Here is a 19362-nt window from a genome sequence, read left to right on the forward strand (position 1 = left end):
GGAGGCTATTAAAACTCTGGGTAAAGGAATTCCCTCCTATCAGAAGTCAGGATCATAAAATTATTTAAGGATTAAAAAATCAGACTTGAGGGATGCCTGGGTGGCTCAGTCGGTTAAGCATCTGCCTTCAGCTCAGGTCGTAATCTCAGAGTCCTGGGATGGAGCCCCGTGTCTATTCTCTCATGTTCTCACAAATAAATAAAATATTTTTAAAAAATCAAACTTGATTACTTCCAGTCAAGTGGCCTTATGCAATTGCTGTTTTTCCATTTCCTTATGTTATCATCTTTTTTATATCACAGAGTATAAATATATTTCATTCAATGGCCCATTTTGGTAATGAAAGGATTTAGATGTCGAGTGTCCACAACGCATAGGGAATTTTCATATTATCTGTCTTCACGCATTTACCAGAATTCCCCTCTTGGAGTTTAAGAGATTTCTAGCAATGAAGTCACTACCACACCGAGGAATGAAACGACTTAGTTTTCCAAAAACAAGCCAGTTTACCAGTACTGCAGAAGGCAAAGTTAAACAGCTAGAGAAGCAGCAGCCACAACACCCAGGGGACAGTCCACGTTTGTGTTGTGGGACGCCTATCTTTTCGTGTATTTTTCACCTTTTTTGAGCTGGGCACCTTTCACACCTCACTGCTTGAGTCTGTACCAAAGTCCCCCAGCCTGCGAGTGACAGGAGGTGACGTCCAAGGCATCTTTAGGCAGTGTCCTCATTTTTTAAATTACTTCTTCAAAACATTACGTATCGGGTAAGCTCCACAATAATCTAAGTCATACAATTTACAAAAATGAGATTTTTGTTGTTGCTGTGTACCGGCTTGTCAGTTTCTTAAAACTGACAAAGCTGAGTGCCGGAGCCGGAGTTGGGGGTGGTGCGCTCTCGGACTGTTTGCAAGAGTTCGAATTTATACTTTCATCTGGAGGATAATGAAATAATATCTGTCAGCATTTCAGGTGCACATGTGTTACCAAACCCAAGTGCGGCTGGCTGCCCATCGCCTGAAAGGCCCTTACTCAAGAGATGAGGTTTCAATTGGAAAGGAGTCTGGGCTTTATGCAGGAGGCCAGCCACCTGGGGAGAAGGCAAGCTCTTGTCCAAAACTCACCACCCAGGCTTCTGCCTGGCCCAGGGATTTGTTTGTTTGTTTTTTCTTTGTAATTTTATTTTATTTAAATTCAATTAATTAGCATACAGTGTATTATTAGTTTCAGAGGTAGAGTTCAGTGATTTATCAGTTGCAAAGAACACCCAGTGCTCATTACATCACGTGCCCTCCTTACTTCCCCCCACGCAGTTACTCCATCCCCACCCCCTACCCTCCAGCAACCCTCAGTTTGTTTCCAATAGTTAAGAGTCTCTTATGGTTTGTCTCCCTCTCTGACTTTGTCTCATTTTATTTTTCCCTCACTTCCCCTACGATTCTCTATTTTGTTTCTTAAATTCTGCATATGAGTGAAATCATATGATAATTATGTTTTGCTGATTGACTTATTTCATTTAGCATAATACCATCTAGTTCCATCCACATCGCTACAAATGGTAAGATTTCATTGTTTCTGATGGCTGAGTAATATTCCGTTATATATATATACACCACATCTTTATCCATTCATGTGTGGATGGACATCTGGGCTCTCTCCATAGTTTGGGTATTGTGGGCATTGCTGCTATAAACATTGGGGGGCAGTTGTCCCTTCTGATCACTGTGTTTGTATCCTTTGTGTAAATATGTAGTAGCACAATTGCTGGGTCATAGGGTAACTCTATTTTCAACTTTTTGAGGAACCTCCATACTGTTTTTCAGAGTGGCTGCACCATCTTGCATTCCCACCAACAGTGTAGGAGGGCTCCCCTTTCTCTGCATCCTCCCCAGCATCTGTCATTTCCTGACTTGTTAATTGTAGCCATTCTAAATGGTGTGAGGTGGTATCTCATTGTGGTTTTTATTTGTATTTCCCTGATGCCTAGTGATGTTGAGCATTTTTTCATGTGTCTGTTAGCCATTTATATGTCTTCTTTGGAGAAACATCTGTTCATGTCTTCTGCCTATTTCTTGACTGGATTATTTGTGTTTTGGTTGTTGAGTTTGATAAGTTCTTCATAGATCTTGGATACTAGCCCTTTATCTGATAAGACATTTGCAAATATCTTCTCCCATTCTGTAGGTTGTCTTTTGGCTTTGTCGACTATTTCGAAAACCCAAAGACTCCACCCCAAAATTGCTATAACTCATACAGGAACTCAGCAAAGTGGCAGGATATAAATCGATGCACAGAAATCAGTTGTTTTTCTATACACTAACAATGAGACAGAAGAAATAGAAATTAAGGAATCAATCCCATTTACAATCACACCACAAAATATAAGATACCTAGGAATAAACCTAACCAAAGAGACAAAGGATCTGTACTCTGAAAACTACAGGACACTCATGTAAGAAATTGAGGAAGACACAAAGAAATGGAAAAACATTCCATGCTCATGGATTAGAAGAACAAATATTGTCAAAATGTCTATGCTACCCAGAGCAATCTACACATTCAATGTAATCCCTATCAAAATACCATCGACATTTTTCACAGAGCTGGAGCAAACAATCCTAAAATTTGTATGGAACCAGAAAAGACCCTGAATAGCCAGGGATTGTTGAAAAAGGAAACCAAAGCTGGTGACATCACAATCCGAGACTTCAAGCTGTATTACAAAGCTGTAATCATCAAGACAGCATGGTACTGGCACAAAAACAGATACGTAGATCAATGGAACAGAGCAAAGAACCCAGAAATGGACCCTCAGCTCTATGTTAAACTAATTTTTCACAAAGCGGGAAAGAATATCCAGTGGAAAAAAGACAGTCCCCAAATGCTGTTGGGGAAACTAGACACATGCAGAAGAATGAAACTAGACCTTTTTCTTCCACTATACACAAAAATAAACTCAAACTGGATGAAAGTGACATGAGACAGAAATCCATCAAAATCCTGGGGAAGAACCCAGGCAGTAATCTCTTCGATGTTGGCGGCAGCAGCTTCTTGCTACACACGTCTCCAGAGGCAAGGGAAACAAAAGCAAAAATGAACTATTGGGATTTCATCAAGGTAAAAAACTTCTGCACGGCAGAGGAAACAGTTGGCCCAGGGGCTTTTAAAGGGTTTTAGGGCAGTTCATTGGCACAGGGAGTGCAGTGACCGCAATGTTTCTTGATCTCGTGCAGACTCGATGCTACCAGCTACAAACATTATCTCCGGGCTCAGGGGTTGCAAGATGGTCTGATTCTTGCTCCTGGTGTGTAGGAGTATTCTGTTCTTTCTGCAAAGGAGGGCAAGATCTATAGATGCACAAAGAGAGGTTAGTAAGATCATTTGTGTGACCCAAAAAAGAAAAACATTTTGCCAAAAACTGCTGGGCTAATCAGAAAGCCGCCATGGCTTCAAACACACATCGTTCCCTCTGGGGCATGAGAACGTTAGGGTTCTTCACTCCTCAGGCCAGTGGTCTGCAAATCGCAGAGAAAGCAATTTAGCTCTAGTCCAGATCCAGGGCCTTAGGTCAGCAGGTAAGGAGTGCATCAGCTGGGAGCAAGTTAACCCCTGAGACCTGCTGAGATGCTGTCCCATACGCTTTGGCCCTGGTAAGTAAGTCCACTTGTAGTAGTTTTCCTGGAGAAATTATGGGAAAAATAGAGGCAAAGATGAATATCTTGGGAGGTCTTGCAGTGTTGTTTTTGATAACAAGAAATTACAAACAGCAAGAATTTCTTTAGGAAAGTGTTTTAAAAGTGCAATTTCAAAAAAGTTTATTATTTTCTTTTCATCATCATGTACAAAGGTGTTTTTTTCCTTTAAGCTTCTCATCACGTAAATATTTTGAGTACAAATGGACTACTAGATGTGTGATTTTTTTAAGATCCTAACAGAACATAGGATAACAATTTGGTCTCCAGGTTTTATTAATTTCAATTTTGTATCGTATATCAAGGCAGATCTATCTGTGTGCCTTATTTCTTTAAAGAGCTGCTTCACCTATAAACGTCTATAGCTAGTAGCCCAGCCCTTCAGGGTGTAATTTGAATAAATACATCTATAGTCTGTGAATTATCCTAAAAGTTTTAAAAAGAATGACTTCATAGTTCTTTTTTTTTTTTTTTAGATTTTATTTATTCATTTGACACATAGAGAGAGAGCACAAGCAGGGGAAGTGGCAGGCAGAGGGAGAAGCAGGCTCTCCGCTGAGCAAGGAGCCGGATGTGGGACTCGATCCCAGGACCCTGGGATCATGACCTGAGCTGAAGGCAGATGCTTAACTGATGGAGCCACCCAGGTGCCCCTGACCTCATAGTTCTAATAAAGAATATTATTTACCTAAAATGTGCTAGCAGCATCTTACTCAGCCATAAAGCAATAAATTTCTCAATAATCTTAATTTTGATGTTTGGGTAAATAATGGAAACTTTCTATTTTAAGGAGATGTATCCCATCAATTGGATTTAGTAACTTAAAAAAAAAGGCAGCTCTTCAGTGGAATTAATAGTGATATAAATGTTTGATACGGACAGTACTTTTATAAAATATGCTTCCTGTAAATTTTTAAAAGATTTTATTTATTTATTTGAGAGAGAGAGAGAGAAAGCATGCACACGTGAGAGAGAGAGAACACAAGTAGGGGGAGCGTCAGGCAGGGGAAAAGCAGGCTCCCTGCTGAGCAAGGAGCCTGATGCGGGACTCGAATCCAGAACCCTGGTATCATGACCTGAGCCGAAGGCAGACACTTGACCAACTGAGCCATCCAGCTGCCCCCACTTTGTAATTTTTTACAATAAAATAAATTTTTTTATTTTAAACAAATAGCAAGATTTTCACTAGTGTGGGATATTTTAAATACGTTCTGCGGCATTATAAAAGAGAATATTATGCAGCCCTTATAAAGGCTGATTAGAACTATATTAACATAAAAAGATGTCTTTAACATACAGTTAAATTTTGAAAACTAATATACAAAAATAAAGCTTGAATCTATTTCTGCTGAAAATTTATTTGTGAATATATGAATTTTAAAATGCTGAAAGCCTACCAACATGTTAATAGTGGTTGTCTTTGGTGGATAAGATGGATGGCTTTTACTTCTTTTTGCCTTTCTGTATGGCATGGATCTCTTATAAAAGAATATATTACTTGTGTGTTTCCATTTTAGCAAAAGACCATTTTCTCGTGGAAATTTATTTTTATTAATTACATTGACAGGCAAGCTACAAAATTTTAGTTTTATTGTCATAACAAAGACTGAAACAATAAACGAGCCATCAAAAGAGAACACTTATTAAGCATAGTTCAAGTACAAGAAATGGTCACCCAAATCACCATCTCAAATTACGCCTTTTCCTGTCTCTTAATTGTTAAAAGGAACGCAAATCCCCAAGCGACCATGACACCTTTTGGTAAGACAATTCCCTTTTATCGGGAGCCAGGATCATAGAATTATGTGAGGATTAAAACTTTGGACTTGATTTGATTACTTCCAGCCAAGTCACTTTACACAGCTGTTATTTTTCCGATTCTTTATTTTATTCTAATCTGTTGTTTAATGTCATAGCTGGAGTTTACATGTGTTTCAATAAATTACCCATCTTGATAACCAAGATATTTACAAGAAAAGGAAGCAATTGGTAGGCATATACATCAGGTTTGAAACAGGTCAAAATTACCCATCCTCTCGCGAGACTCACGCTGGGAGAGGCACAATTAAAGTTGCCTTTGTGGTGTTCAGGCCTGGAGAACGGCAGCCTCTGGGTAAGCAGACACGTGGGCAGATTGTGCAAGCAAACTTCTCAGTCCCAACTTCAGGACAGAAATACTGCTCAGGAAGCCATTCCAAAAGTACACCTCCAAATCTATCTGAAAAAAAAATCTAGAATTTCTTCAGTTCTACTATGTTTTTGTTTAAACAGAAAGCTGTGTAATGGGTAAGCCAGGGGTGGCAGGAGAGGACCGGCTCAGATGCAGGGAATCTGATGTGACTCACGTGGATTTTTAGTGAGTATACGAGAGTCAGAGGACGCAAAAACAGCTGAGGCATGGTTCCTGCATTGGAGAACTTTACGGTCGCCGAGGGAGACCGAGGTCCATGTGTAGCCAGCACAGGCAGTGGCTCAGGGTGCCCAGGGAACCCAGAAGGCAGCATGCTTTCCCTCATGTGACTGTCTCCTGCCTGCCGTTTCCAGCCCTGCAGAGAATACTGTTCCTTTTCCACACAGCAGTCCTTCAAGGGTCCCCACCCCAAACCCTTTGCTAAGTTTTCCTTTCAGAATGAAGTAGATGGGGGAGCACCTGGGTGGCTCTGTTGGTTAAGCATCTGCCTTCAGCTCAGGTCATGATCCTGGGCTTCTGGGATGGAGCCCGGCATCTGGCCCCCTGCTTGGTGGGGAGTCTTCTTCTCCTTCTCCCTCTCCCTCTACCCCTCCCCCTGCTTGTGCTTGCTCCTGTTTCTCTCAAATAAATAAATAAAATCTAAAAAAAAAAAAAGAAAGAAAGAAAGAAGAAAGAAAGAAAGAAAGAAAGAAAGAAAGAAAGAAAGAAAGAAAGAAAAGAAAGAATGTATGAAGTAGATGGTGTTGCCTTTTCTGACATTCATCCTGACCCTCCTATGCTGTAAACCAGGCCAACCAAGAAAGAGTATGGGCTCCTCTCCAGCATCCCAGCCTGTCCACCCACTGTCCCTTGGCCTCCTCTCCCTTTCAAAGCCCCTTCTCTCCTACTCTTTGCCTTGATACTGTTTGTGGCCTCAGGGTTCTGACTCTCAGATCTCCTTAAGGTCCAAACCTGCCCGTCTGACTCTTGCCAGGGCCTCCCTCATTTAGTCCCTAGAGACTCCGCCCTAAGATCTAACTGGCCCAGACCCTGCCCCCTCATAGAGTTCACACCCTTCCTGCCAGTATGAGGCAAGGGTCTCAAAGGAAGTCAGATATTTTTTACTCTGAATTTAGGAATTTAGAGGAATATGTCAAAGAAAAAGAAAAAAAAGTTTTACATTCACCAGACTCATAAGAAATTTATTATAGTTGAAGATAATACTTAAAGTATATATGCAGTGTGTGTCTGTGTGTGTGCGTTGGGAGAAAGGGTAGTATGCTTAATCTGAAATTGCTCAACTTCTTTTTTTTTTGAGAGAGAGAGAGAGAGTGAGTGAGCATAAGCAGGGGGGAGGAGCAGAGGAAGAGGAGGAGAACCAATCCCAAGCAGGCCCCACACTCAGTGCTCAGTGCTCAGCCTGACTCAGGACTCAATCCCATGACCCCAAGATCATGACCTGAGCTGACACCAAGAGTTGAATGCTTAACTGACTGAGCCACTCAGGCTCCCCTGAAATTGCTCCATTTCTAAAACCTAATAAATATTAGCATTTTCAGAAATCATAGAATTGGCTATCTAGGCAGATTCACAGCTGTACGGGATGCCATGGGAAGCTGACGTCCTCTAGATTGGTGTGGTTGGGGCAGAAACCGCAAGACGCACCTCATGTCTAGCCCGGGTTCTCAGCTAGCTCACTGTCTGGTTGCACTCTGACCACCTCCTGGTCTGTATGGGCACGTACCGTCCCATATCATCATCTCTCCTTTCTTTGCACGTGGCTTACATCTCCAACTGGGTTGATAGCTCCTAGAGGAACATTCCGTGCAGACTCAGCAAACTGACTTTCATATCTGTGTCAAGTCCCAAGTTCTAGAGAAACATCCCACTGATAACAGTCAGTCAATAAATTGTTGGTGAAAATGCTGTTCTATAGACAGATGTTTGACTAACAGGTCCTATTGCATAATTCTCTTAGTTCGCAATTGAAAAAAAATTAATTAGCTGTAGGAGCACTTTTCTGAATAACAGGATGTGCCTCTGAATGCCAAATTAGTATTTTTAATTCTACATTTGGTTGTCCTGCCTCTAGAATGCAAGAGGTATTGGTAACTCTGAGGTTGTTATTAGTCTCAAGAGCAGTTCAGGTCATCAAACCAGCTTTGCTGGATAAAATTTTGTAATGAAAGTATGTTATGTCTATTTCTCCCAGTTTGATATCTATTTACTATTTCAGAGACGTATCCCCCCAAACAATGAATGACTTCAGAGAGCAGGCATAATTGCCAGTAGAGGTAACCCTTCCCTGTGTGCATCGAAAGAAAGGAAATTATGTGATGCAAAGTTCAACAGCTCTTTAATCTTTTATTATACCTGATCTTGGGAAAGAGCAAAGCGGGTCAACTAGGAATGTTGTGGGAAACTGTAGAGGCTCTGACCTGCATAATCTTAGTCTAGATGACTGGATGGAGGCTCGGGAATTAGTCTGTTCTCCAATGTTTTTAACAGTCAATGTCCACAATAGTCAAACTATGGAAAGAACCCAGATGTCCATCGACAGATGAATGGATAAAGAAGATGTGGTATAAATGTGCGATGGACTATTACTCAGCCATCAGAAAGAATGAAATCTTGACATTTGCAATGATGTGGATGGAACTAGAGGGTATTTTGCTAGGCAAAATAAGACAGAGAAAGACAAATACCGTATGATTTCACTCAGAAGTGGAATTGAAGAAACAAAACAAATGAACACAGGTGAAGGGAAGGGAAAATAAAATAAGATAAAAACAGAGAGGGAGGCATACCATAAGAGACTCTTAACTACAGGAAACAAACTGAGGGTTGGTGGGGGGGATGGGGGAAGGGGTAACTGGGTGATGGGCCCTAAGGAGGGCACGTGATGTAATGGGCACTGGGTGTTGCATGCAACTGATGAATCACTGAGCTCCTCTGAAACTAATAATACACTATACATTAATTAATTGAATTAAAATTAAAATTTTAAAAAAGAAATTAACCTGTTCTACTTCCCACCCAATCTTGCCTTTTTTCCTCTAAATTGAATTGGAGCATTTTTATGTTTGCCTCACATTTCCAGACAAAAAATACATTCCCCAGCAAATTGGCAGCAACGTCCCTTTGTGATGAAGGCAATTGTAACCCAAGCAGCGTCAGTAACAGCAACCCTGACCTGAGACGTGACCTCGTGTCCTGACACAGACATGGGGAGTAGTTTGATTCAGTTTCACTCTTGATCCATCTTTCAGTACCAGAGCTTTTGAGCACAGAATCCCCACCAGACTGCCAAGAGAAGGGGGTCAGAGGAACCTCTTCTTCCCTTCCCAGGAAGCGCTTTGTACTGACTTTAATAAAACAAAATAAAAAAACAGAGTTTAGTGTGCTATTGTTTCACTACTGGACTTGAATTTCAACCTCAACCTTCTCTTTCGTCAGCTCTGTCATCTTGAGCAAGGCATTTAACCCCCCAAGTCTCAATTTCCTTTTCAATAAAATGCCAATCACAATAATGTCTGAGTAGAGGGACCAGCTACGTAGCGGGACTACATAAAGCCGTTGTGAGCTTTCAGTGAGATACAGATATTTAAATGCTTCTCATAAAGTCTGGCCCAAGAATAAGTACTCAGCAATCGTAGCTCATAAGCCTAACACTATCTCTGCTTCACTTCCTCAGTGACTCTTAAATAGTCTATTCACGGTATTCATTTACAGACAGGTCACTGTTTGATTATGTTTCGAGCGTTCTAGTGTAGGTGATAACCTTTCCGTGGTTATCACAGCCTTCTGGTAATCAAAGGGCCCCAGACACAATATGCTTTTGGAAGAGTGAAAATACTTGTAATAGGAAAAACCACTTCCTAATGCATCGGCTGGGTGTAGAGTATTTTCTGTGTGTACGTGTCCAGCCACCGAGCTTGCACAAAAGAATCCTGCTTCTTCCACTCAGCCGAAGGGCCGTTTGCACCCAGCTCCTCTTCTGCCCTCTCTCTCCATTGCCCCCGGCAGGTCGTTAGTTAGCTGCCCCCTTGTGCGGTTTGTGCAAGAATGGCTGCATTTGCTGGCTCCCCCACGGTGTTCATAACCATCTGTTTCTGTGTCTGTCTGTCCCCCGGTCTTTGAGCCCCTTCAGGACCGGGACTGCGTCTTGTTCACTTAGACGACAGCACAGTGCACATCCTCGTGAAAATATATAGGATGACTAGATGAACCCCCGGGCTGGGGCTGAGAAGGCATAAACGTGGTAGTGTGGGATTTGTCCTGAGAATCCAATTTCTATTTAAGGTCATGTGTGTGGACATGTTTACTGTCTGAGCCCTTTGCCCAGATGACTGATTTCTCTGCCTTTCCTTCCCGTTCTAAAACTGGAGAGCAAAGATAGAGAAAAGAAATGCCTAATCACAACACCACAGACCAATTTAAAGAGTTTCAACAGGAAGATTTAGAAGCTCGAGAAAGTTGTGTGTGATATCCGAAAACTGTATGGGGAGGGTTGACATCTTTGTTCATGACTGTGTCAGCCACCAGGGGAGGGTCAGACGCTTCAAGCGAATAAACACAAGGGCTCCTTTTGTCTGGTAAGTTCTTTTTCTTCTCCCATTTCCCCCTTTCTGGGAAGTTTTGATAAAGTCCATTCAGACCATGGGAAGAGTTAACTTTATCCTTCTTGTTCCTTTTATGATGTGTGTGTATCTCTACTTACATCTACTTATATATTGTGTTTTGTTGTTGTAACTACGGTAGAAATATATTTTAAAGCATCGCAAAGGCTTATGATATATCATCAAATAAAACAAACAAACAAAAAAAACATTGTACTGAGTGTATAATGGGATTCTAATTTCATTCCAGTTCCACGGAGTTAGGGGAGATTTTCTTTCCCCTTCTTTGTGCTTTTCTGAAATTTCTTGTCTTTTTCTTTTTTTATTAACAATGAACATATAATATTGACAACAAAGGGGAAGAGCTATATGCTCTTTTTAAAGTTCTAGCCTGTCATCCTGCAGCCTGTTATGTAGAAAGTTCCCTAGAGTTCTCTGAGTAGAGGCACCAGCTGTACAGGAGGAATTAAGTGCCTCTGTTTCACATGATGACAGATGGTGCACGTGCTGACATCCATAACACGGCCTGAGACTGGGCACGGTCCAGGTACTGTGGCTGTCCAGAGACTCCCAGGCTGCTCCAAACCTTGACTGACCTAGAATGTTCTCCCCACCCGATGTAGTAATGCTTATTTGAAGTAAGACTTCAGCTCTGAAATCACTGTCTCTGGGGAGGCTTCCTCAGGTCAAGCTCCCATCATACCCTTTCCCTGCAACACATTTTTTTTCTTTCTGCATTTATTCATGTGGTTTTTATTAATATCTAATGCCTCATCCTAAAAAACTAGAAGTGTGAGGTCCACTAGGGTTTACCAAATCCCCAGTGCTAGGATGCTCCCTGGAACCTTGAAAGAACGCATATCTTCGTTGCCTATATGAATGCATCCATGTAATAGGAGAAGTAGAAATCCGAGCGGAGATGGGAGGGAGCATTTTCATCGTGTCTGCCCAGAGTCCTCAATCTAACTACTGCATCACAGGTAGCAGTTGAGTTGTCCATTGGCCCCCTCTGCCAGACACAACAGGAGAGGAAGACTAACGTACGAGAGGGGCTCATAGACTATGAAGAGAGGAGAAAACATATGAAACAGATAAAGCACACTACTAATTAAACTACATTGGCATTATATTGTATTTCTAATGGCCGCATAAATAAAAACAACCTAAATTTTCTGCATTGACGATACCCATTTGAGCAAATGGTATTCAGGTTTTCAGCCTGAACAGCCTTTCAACAAAGTCAAGTGTGTTCCCACCATTCTTCTTCCCAGAAATCCTTCTCTACTTCCCTCAGACTCCCTAAAACTTAACATTATCCAACTTAAAACACATTATCAATAAGGACCTACAGTCTACAGGGCACCTTTCCTCCTACCCATCTGAGAAATTTTTTGAAAGAAGGCAATGCCACGAAGAGGGCCTGCAGAGTGAAAATAAGCACAGAGGAAAAGGAGGCAAATCTCAGGCAAACGAAAGCCCCCATGCACACGCTCTCTCTGTGTGCCAGGTGTGCTCCAGGCCCTTCCCATATAAATCCACTAATGGTTAACACTTCCACGCAGTGACTGTTATCCTTGTTTATTATTGAGATAGCTGAAGGAACTGAGTCACAAGGAGGGTCGTAAGTTGCCCAGGACACCCCGCCAGTGGCTGGCAGAGCCCGGCAGTCTGGCTCCAGGGGCTGGGCTCCCAGACACTGCATCACGTGAGCTGCCCCATCCTCTCTCCTCTCAGTGTCCTGTGTTCCCCTCCCGTCATTCCTTCATTGCCACCTCCCTCCCCAGGCTTTCTACCTCTATAAATTAATCCCTTCCTCTTGGCCCAAATTGTTCAGTGCAAATGCAGCCCCAAGCTCCTTAGATCATCGTTATCTTTGGACTTCTTTCCAGATCCTTCCATTTTATCCCATTTTTAATCTACCCACGAGAGGCTATTTACAAACTGTAACACCATGGGGTGAATGAAGAGTAACACCCACTACCGCACAACTAGAACTCCAGGAAGATAAACGGGAGGGAGGGTTTTCTGACTTGACCCTGAGTACGCAATACTTGATTTGATGCTGGCTGGTAACAACTCTGAGAAGTAAAAACAATGCCTTACTTGGGTTGAGTTCTGACTGTGGGCCAGATATTGTTTCAAGCACTCTCCACGTATTAGCTCATTCAGCCACGCAACAACGGGTAAGGTGAGATCGTCACTGTCATTCTGTTCCACAGTTGGAAAACAGAAGCATGGAGAGTGTAGGTCATTTGCCTAATGGCTCCTCAGGGAGCTCAGCCACAGAGCCCAGGTCTTCAGCACTGAGCCAACAGCCTCCTACTCCCACACACGAAATTTCCAGTTCTACATCTTTTTTTCTGATACAAGAAGCAGAAGTTCTTTTCTAATAATGACCCATGTCTGTTATATTTCATGTCAAGACTGTTTCCAGCAATCACCCCCTCGTTGCCAGGATTTTCTCAGTGGCTTTTTCCTTTTATTTTGTATTATTATTTTTGCTCCCTTGCCTCAGAAGCCTGCTGGAATTGTTAACATTCACCGAGATTTCACAATAACTGGAAAATTTACACTGGGACATTATGATTAAGACAAAGCATATTTTCCAAACATACGACCTTAAACTGGGGCTCCTATCATAATCAGAGGAAACTTGACTCCTGGGGGATGTGGGCACTATTCCTGCACTGCTCAGCCCGGGATGTCCAGGAGTGATTCACACTTGCCCCTGTCTCCAGACCATCCCCCGTGGAAGTAGGTAACCTCTTGCCCCCCGGTGACCACTGCTGCTAAGTGTTATCAACTGCTCCGGTATTATCAACATCCAACTTCATGGGAAGGGCTGTGGTGAATTTCTGGAACTTAAATAGGAAGTTGCTTTTCTAAACAGCTTGACACTGAGGGGAGGCAGCAAGACTATAAGAAGTCTGGGTTGGGCAGACGGCTGAGAGGAAGCCGAGGCGCAGAGGAGATGGTAAGTCCATTTCTCTGTACTCTGGGAACGGGAGGAGATGCCGTGTGGAGACTGAGTCAGGCAGGTGAAGTGAGAAAGAGCAGTAGTCATGGCACTTTATGCTGAATAGCCCTTTGGAGGGTGAGGATGTCCAAACCTGCGGTCCGCTTTTGACCCTCTAACATCCTTGGGGGTTGAGGTTGCTCTTTCCATGTTATGAATGAAGCCACTGAGCCTTGCAGAGACCAGGAGTTTCACTACGGCTTGACCACTAGGCTTGACATTGTCTGGATCTGGACTTCTGTCCTCTGGGTCCACTGCTGCTGTTTTTCTTATTAGAGCTTGCAGAAACTCTCCTGGTGCGGATCTCAGTAAACACTTGGCCACCTTCTCCAGGATTGTTCTTCCCTCTGGCTTGAAGGCAAGGCTAAGCAGGTGCCTTGGGACAACCTGCGATTGAATGTGTTCTCATCCCAGCCCTCCTAGTTCCCTCTCGGAACCCTAGGAGTCTCCCGGGACTTCCGTGGAGTATCCACACTGTTTCCATTTCTGCCTTAAGTCTCTATCCTGTTAGGGGCTCCGTTTCTTCATCTGTAAAATAGATATAATTCTAGCACTCTACTTTATAGTGTCATTGTGAAGGTTACATAAGATGGCACTGAAAAGCATTGAAATCTGAGGCTGGCACATGGTAACTGATTAGTAAATGCCAGCTATTATCGTTGTGAAAAAGAAAAAAATTTGTGGAGTTTGGGATCCAGGAAAGATACAAGGAAAACTAGACATTTTTTAACTCATTAACAGATAAGACACACGGTTTCACTCCTGACTTACCAGGGGTACCTCCCATCGTCCCGGGGTCCAAAATCCTGCCATCTGTGGCTAGCAAGGAACCAACTGTCTCTGTTTTTGAGCCCCTTTCCATGGGATGCCAGAAGAAAGCAGCATTCAGACATGATTCAGCCCACCTCTCTGCTTTACTACAGTACACTTCTCAAATATTTGCAATGGGGATTTTCTGAATAGAGAAGAAGACTATGAAGGGAACAGGAGTGAATCGGAGTCTGTCCTGAGTTTGAACACCAATGACATGGAAATGTGGATTGCTTTTGTCTCATCCTTTGCACATCATACATCCTCTGTATTGGTCAACTTACATGGATAAGGAGTTAGTCATCTCTTCCTTCTATTCAGTTGGGACCCTCCTCTATTTCAGAAGTATGTTGATACATCGGATCGTGAGGTCCTTTGAGGTTCTCGTGAAAATACAACTCTTCATCCCAGATGAAAATGCAAACATCCACATAAGCACACAAGCACAGTGGGTTCCCCAACCTGCACACGGGTCTTAGGTTAAGAACCCCACTCTATGGCTTCCTGGGCTTTATGCTTAGAGACTCCTCCCTTAGCATCTTGAAACTGGGCTGGAACTCTGCAACCTAGTGCTGAGGACTCCAGCTCTAGAACTGTTTTCTATATTCCAAAAGTAAGACCTCTTCCTTTGCCCCTGGGCACATTTGGCTCTTGGGATTCAGGAACCTCAACCCTCTGTGTGTAAATTTGGCTTCAATTAACCTCTAGGTCCTGAGGAAAGAGGCTAAGGTTTATTTGGTGGGGTGTTTTCAATCAGATGACTCTCAAAGAGGGGGAGCTCTTGACTGGGAACTTGCACTTGAATTATGCTGATGTTAGTCAGAGTTTTAGTGGGATAAGGAACAGGTCTGGATTCTCTTCCATTCATACCTTAACCATCTTAGATCTGGGGCTTTTAGTTCTTACTCTTTCATTACCTAGTTTTCAAAATGTAGTTACATGGTTCATCTTCTCCTGGGCTGGCCACTGGCTCTTAGAATACGTAGCTTCAGGGGCGCCTGGGGGGCTCAGTCGTTGAGCGTCTGCCTTCAGCTCAGGGCGTGATCCCGGCGTTCTGGGATCGAGCCCCGCATCAGGCTCCTCCGCTGGGAGCCTGCTTCTTCCTCTCCCACTCCCTCTGCTTGTGTTCCCTCTCTCTCTGGCTGTCTTTCTCTCTGTCAAATAAATAAATAAAATCTTAAAAAAAAATATGTAGCTTCAGAATTTTGTAAGTGGAAGCTTATTAATCAAATCTTGGAAAGTCAAAATGATCTACTGCATAATGGGCAATATGGAGAAAAGCCCCTGGACCAATTCTAGAAAGTAGGGGTGGTTTTATGAACAACATTTACTACATTATCTTCTAGGTGTCTCACTTCTTTGATTGAAAAGCAGACAGAAGCTTTATAAAGTCAAATTCAAAATGATTCCTTTATATTTGTAGGGATATAGCTCAGTCATGCTCCAATAGACTTTTACAAATTAGGTATGCTACTTTATTTTTAATGCTAGTATTTCAACCTAAATAATGGTCATTTGTGGTCTAATTTAAATATGCGCTTTGATTCTTAGTGTTGATGCCCTGGGATCCTTCTTATCTTTATTTCTAATCTGCTGTTGGCCTAGAGACCTCTTTCTTTTTTTCACTGTGTTTCATTTTCTACCTTTAAGCTGCTGGGGCTACTAACATCTGTGCTATGCCAACACCACTACCATCCAGAAATTTCAGGGAAATATTGTGGCAGTTGTGATGCCTTGTGAAACCTGGACTCTGCCACCAGCAATTTGTATAGTTCTGCCTCCTCCACGACTCTCACGTCTACCTCCCACCTTTGCATTTCCATTGGCCCCAGCCCAAGATAGACCCCCTTTCACTCCCGCTGGGACTAGTACAGTAGCTTCCCCTTTGCACAGCACAGCGTCTCTGCCGCTGATTCATCAAAACCACCATAGTCAGGGGCATCTCTGTGCAGAGCCCTAGCAATTAGATAATTAGATCCCTTCTGCTCGCTGTACATCAGACCCACAAGTTCTGGCCCCAACCTGATGTGGTTTGGAGTAGACAGGTTCAGAGCCAGAGACTGCCTAGGAATTCTTGAGACTTTTTTGGTGCAAAAAGAGTGTTTTTGTTATAGCACGGGGACAGGACCCATGGGCAGAAAGAGCTGCACTGGGATTGTGAGGAGTGACTGATAATACAAGATTTTCTATCCTGTGGAAGGGAGGGTGATGTTAGGGTTCCAGGAAATTGAGTCTGTAGCTTTCTGGGGATTGTTTTCTTATTGTAAATTGTTAAGACAGGTGCAAACTGATGGAGACTCCTGTCCTCCATGACTGCGATCTCTATCAGTTAACCCTTTGTTTTTCCCTTTCCTTTGTTCTTGGGCAGCAGGGAGTGTCTGAGGAATGTCACACAAATCCCACCCAGGAGGGGGGTGGGTGGCCCGGTGCTAGCTTGTGCTGTGCCCTCAGCTCCCCTTTCAGTTCCCTCATCAAAGCTACCTTTTCAATTAACCTCTAGGACCTCCCAGTTTTCGACATCAATCAGACTATATCATCGCCTCTATTAAAATCCACACCCCCCAGCCCCTGATTCCTCTTTGCATTTAGAACAAAATCTCATCCCCTTGTTTAGTTCCCAAAGCCCCAGAATGATCTGTCACCGGCTTCATGTCATACTCTTCCTCCCTCTGCTCATTCCATTCCAGCCACAGTGATGCGTCATGTTCTGTGAACACCCTACACTTTGCTGCCACTCAAAGCCTTCACATCAGCTTTTCCTTCTGTCTTTATTTCTCTTTTTCCTGCTTCTCCCTGCCTGGCTTCTTCTGGCCCTTCTGCTTTCAGTTAAAAATGACGTTCTTAGAGAGATCTCCCCCGAGCTCCCTGCCTAAGGTAACCACCCAGTCCCTCTACCACATTAATTCCCTACCTGGGGCTTATCACTAGCTTCCAGGGTTCATCTTTGTTTGCTATGAACTGTTGTGTATTTATTGGCATTTCATTGTCTGTCTTCCTCAATAGAGTGTATATTCCACGAGGACAGGAATGATGTCTGTTTATACCATTTTAATGCCAGTGCCTCGAAGAGTACCTGACACATTGTAGGCATTTGATAAATTAATATCTACTGAAATAAGCAATGGCAAAGAACAGGGGATAACAGGGAGCACCTGTCTTGGTGGGGGCAGTGATACTGGTGATAGAAGAGGCTCCTTTCAGGGGGAGATTTTTGGATTTATAGAGCCAGGTACACAGAGAAGGAGAGGGTGTTCTGGGCCATAAGGAGAATGTAGGGCACATATAGTGCATTCTGGAAACTGCAAGATGTTTTGTTATAAATGCATTGTAGAATTGTGTGGGGGTGAATAAACTGAAAGTTAATGGCAGGACATGAGACTAGACAAAAGAAAGAGGCCACATTTTGAAGGGTCTTTCATGTGTCATCTTGAAGAGTTTGTGTTTATTGCTCAAGGTGTAAGAACATCTGATGGACTTTAAGTAGTAAAGTGATATGATCAGGCTTTTGTGTTAGGAATATCCTTCTGACTTCATTATAGAGAAAGAACTGAAGATGGGTAACCTGAGGAAAGAGTAATTAGAAGATGTGCAGGGATGAAAGAGTTAATCCCTGCACTAGTATCTTAGCGGTAAGTGGAAATCTAGAGAATGGCCAGGTATCTGGTCAGAAGGTAAAGTCAATAGGATTTGATAACAGGTTGATGTGAAGGGTTTGGACAAAGGAGAGAGATCCTTGGTCTTCCCTCCATGGCCCACCTGATGAAGGACTTCAGGGTCACGGGGTTCAGGTCAGTGCGACCGTCTGCTAGTCAGAGCCTATGCCTCTTCTATGAGCCCCCTTTTGTGCTTTCTGAGAGTCACACTCACTTCAAAGGGTTAGATTGAAATTTGCTCTCTTGTCCCCAGCTGCTAAGAGCTGCTGCTATTTGATGCCCCTCCAGGCTTTCCTGAAACACACCACCCATGATAACAATCCTTGATTTCCCCACGTCTCCACATATCCGTCTATCTTACCAGGACGACAAGAGAGTGAGTCCTCCTCACTTGTTCCCTCACACTGGATGTGAGCCATCAGGCCCCTTGCTTCTCTCACACCCAAATAGAATGAGACAAAGTACCAAGACCATTTTTTTTGCACAGCTTTCTTGTGCTCTTCTGCCTAATCGTAAAATACTTTTAAATTTGATGCAACCACTGCTATAGCCCCTAAATACTGAGTAATAATCATCACGTATTTTTTCAACATTTTCCTACTCAGCGCCCACTTTTTACTTTCAGTCATTTCTCTGCCATTGTTCTTTATTTGTTCATTTATTCATAACATATTTATTGGACATTAAGCGTCTGCTCTCTATTATAGCTGAGAGTCAGACCTAAGTCATCTTGGCCTTGAGAAGCCTCTGCCAGCAGCATTCTCCTCTGTACATTCATACGCCTGCTTTGTGTTTGGATTGCCGATGTCATGCTCAGGAGGGAAGTCAGGGATGGAGATGCTGCCTGCAGGCCATTTGGCACACAGATGACCAGAAGAAGACCTCAGGAAAGCAGATGAGTGATAAGAGAATAGGGTCATGGAGGCAGGAACCCAGGGAAATCTCTATCTCTACAAGTGCAAGCAGAGGGTTGAGACAGATTCAGAGGAAGACTCATCAAAATTGCTCAAGATGTCAGATAAGAGTCAAGAGAAGAACCAGCAGAAGGATTTTAAATAAAAGGAAGTAGTCAGTAGCATTTATTGCTGCAGAAAGGTCAAGGAAGATAAGAAGGGACAGCGTTCACTGGGTTTGGTAATTAGGATTTCAGTGGCAAAGTTAGCAAGAGCAGTTTCGTGGGCTGGTGGTTGGAGGTGGCTGGAGAGTAATGGGAAGCGAGGAAGTTGAAGACCCTGAAATGAAGAGGAAGGAGGGAAATCAGTATTGGGGCAGAAGGCAAACAGTCCAGGGAGGGGCATTGCCGATTTTGCCTCTAAAAGTGCAAAGCTGTGGTCTACAACATAGACAGGGGAACAGAATTCCTTTCCGTGGTACCATTTCTGCCAACTTCATACGCCACCCTC

At 43.1% G+C, this 19362-nt stretch overlaps 1 protein-coding gene across 1 annotated transcript in view; it reads left to right on the forward strand.

Moving 5' to 3' along the window:
* Window positions 1–13373: 13373 nt before the first annotated feature.
* The window catches only part of SELP (selectin P), a 39253-nt gene continuing 33264 nt past the window's right edge, over window positions 13374–19362 (forward strand). Inside the window, exon 1 of the mRNA XM_045797648.2 lies at window positions 13374–13454. Within this exon, the coding sequence (XP_045653604.2) occupies window positions 13452–13454 (3 nt within the window). The 5' untranslated portion in view covers window positions 13374–13451. The remainder of the gene's footprint in view (window positions 13455–19362) is intronic.

This window comes from Ursus americanus, chromosome 2, assembly GCF_024610735.1.
Source record: "Ursus americanus isolate L20-20 chromosome 2, mUrsAme1.1.p, whole genome shotgun sequence".
Lineage (NCBI taxonomy): Eukaryota > Metazoa > Chordata > Mammalia > Carnivora > Ursidae > Ursus > Ursus americanus.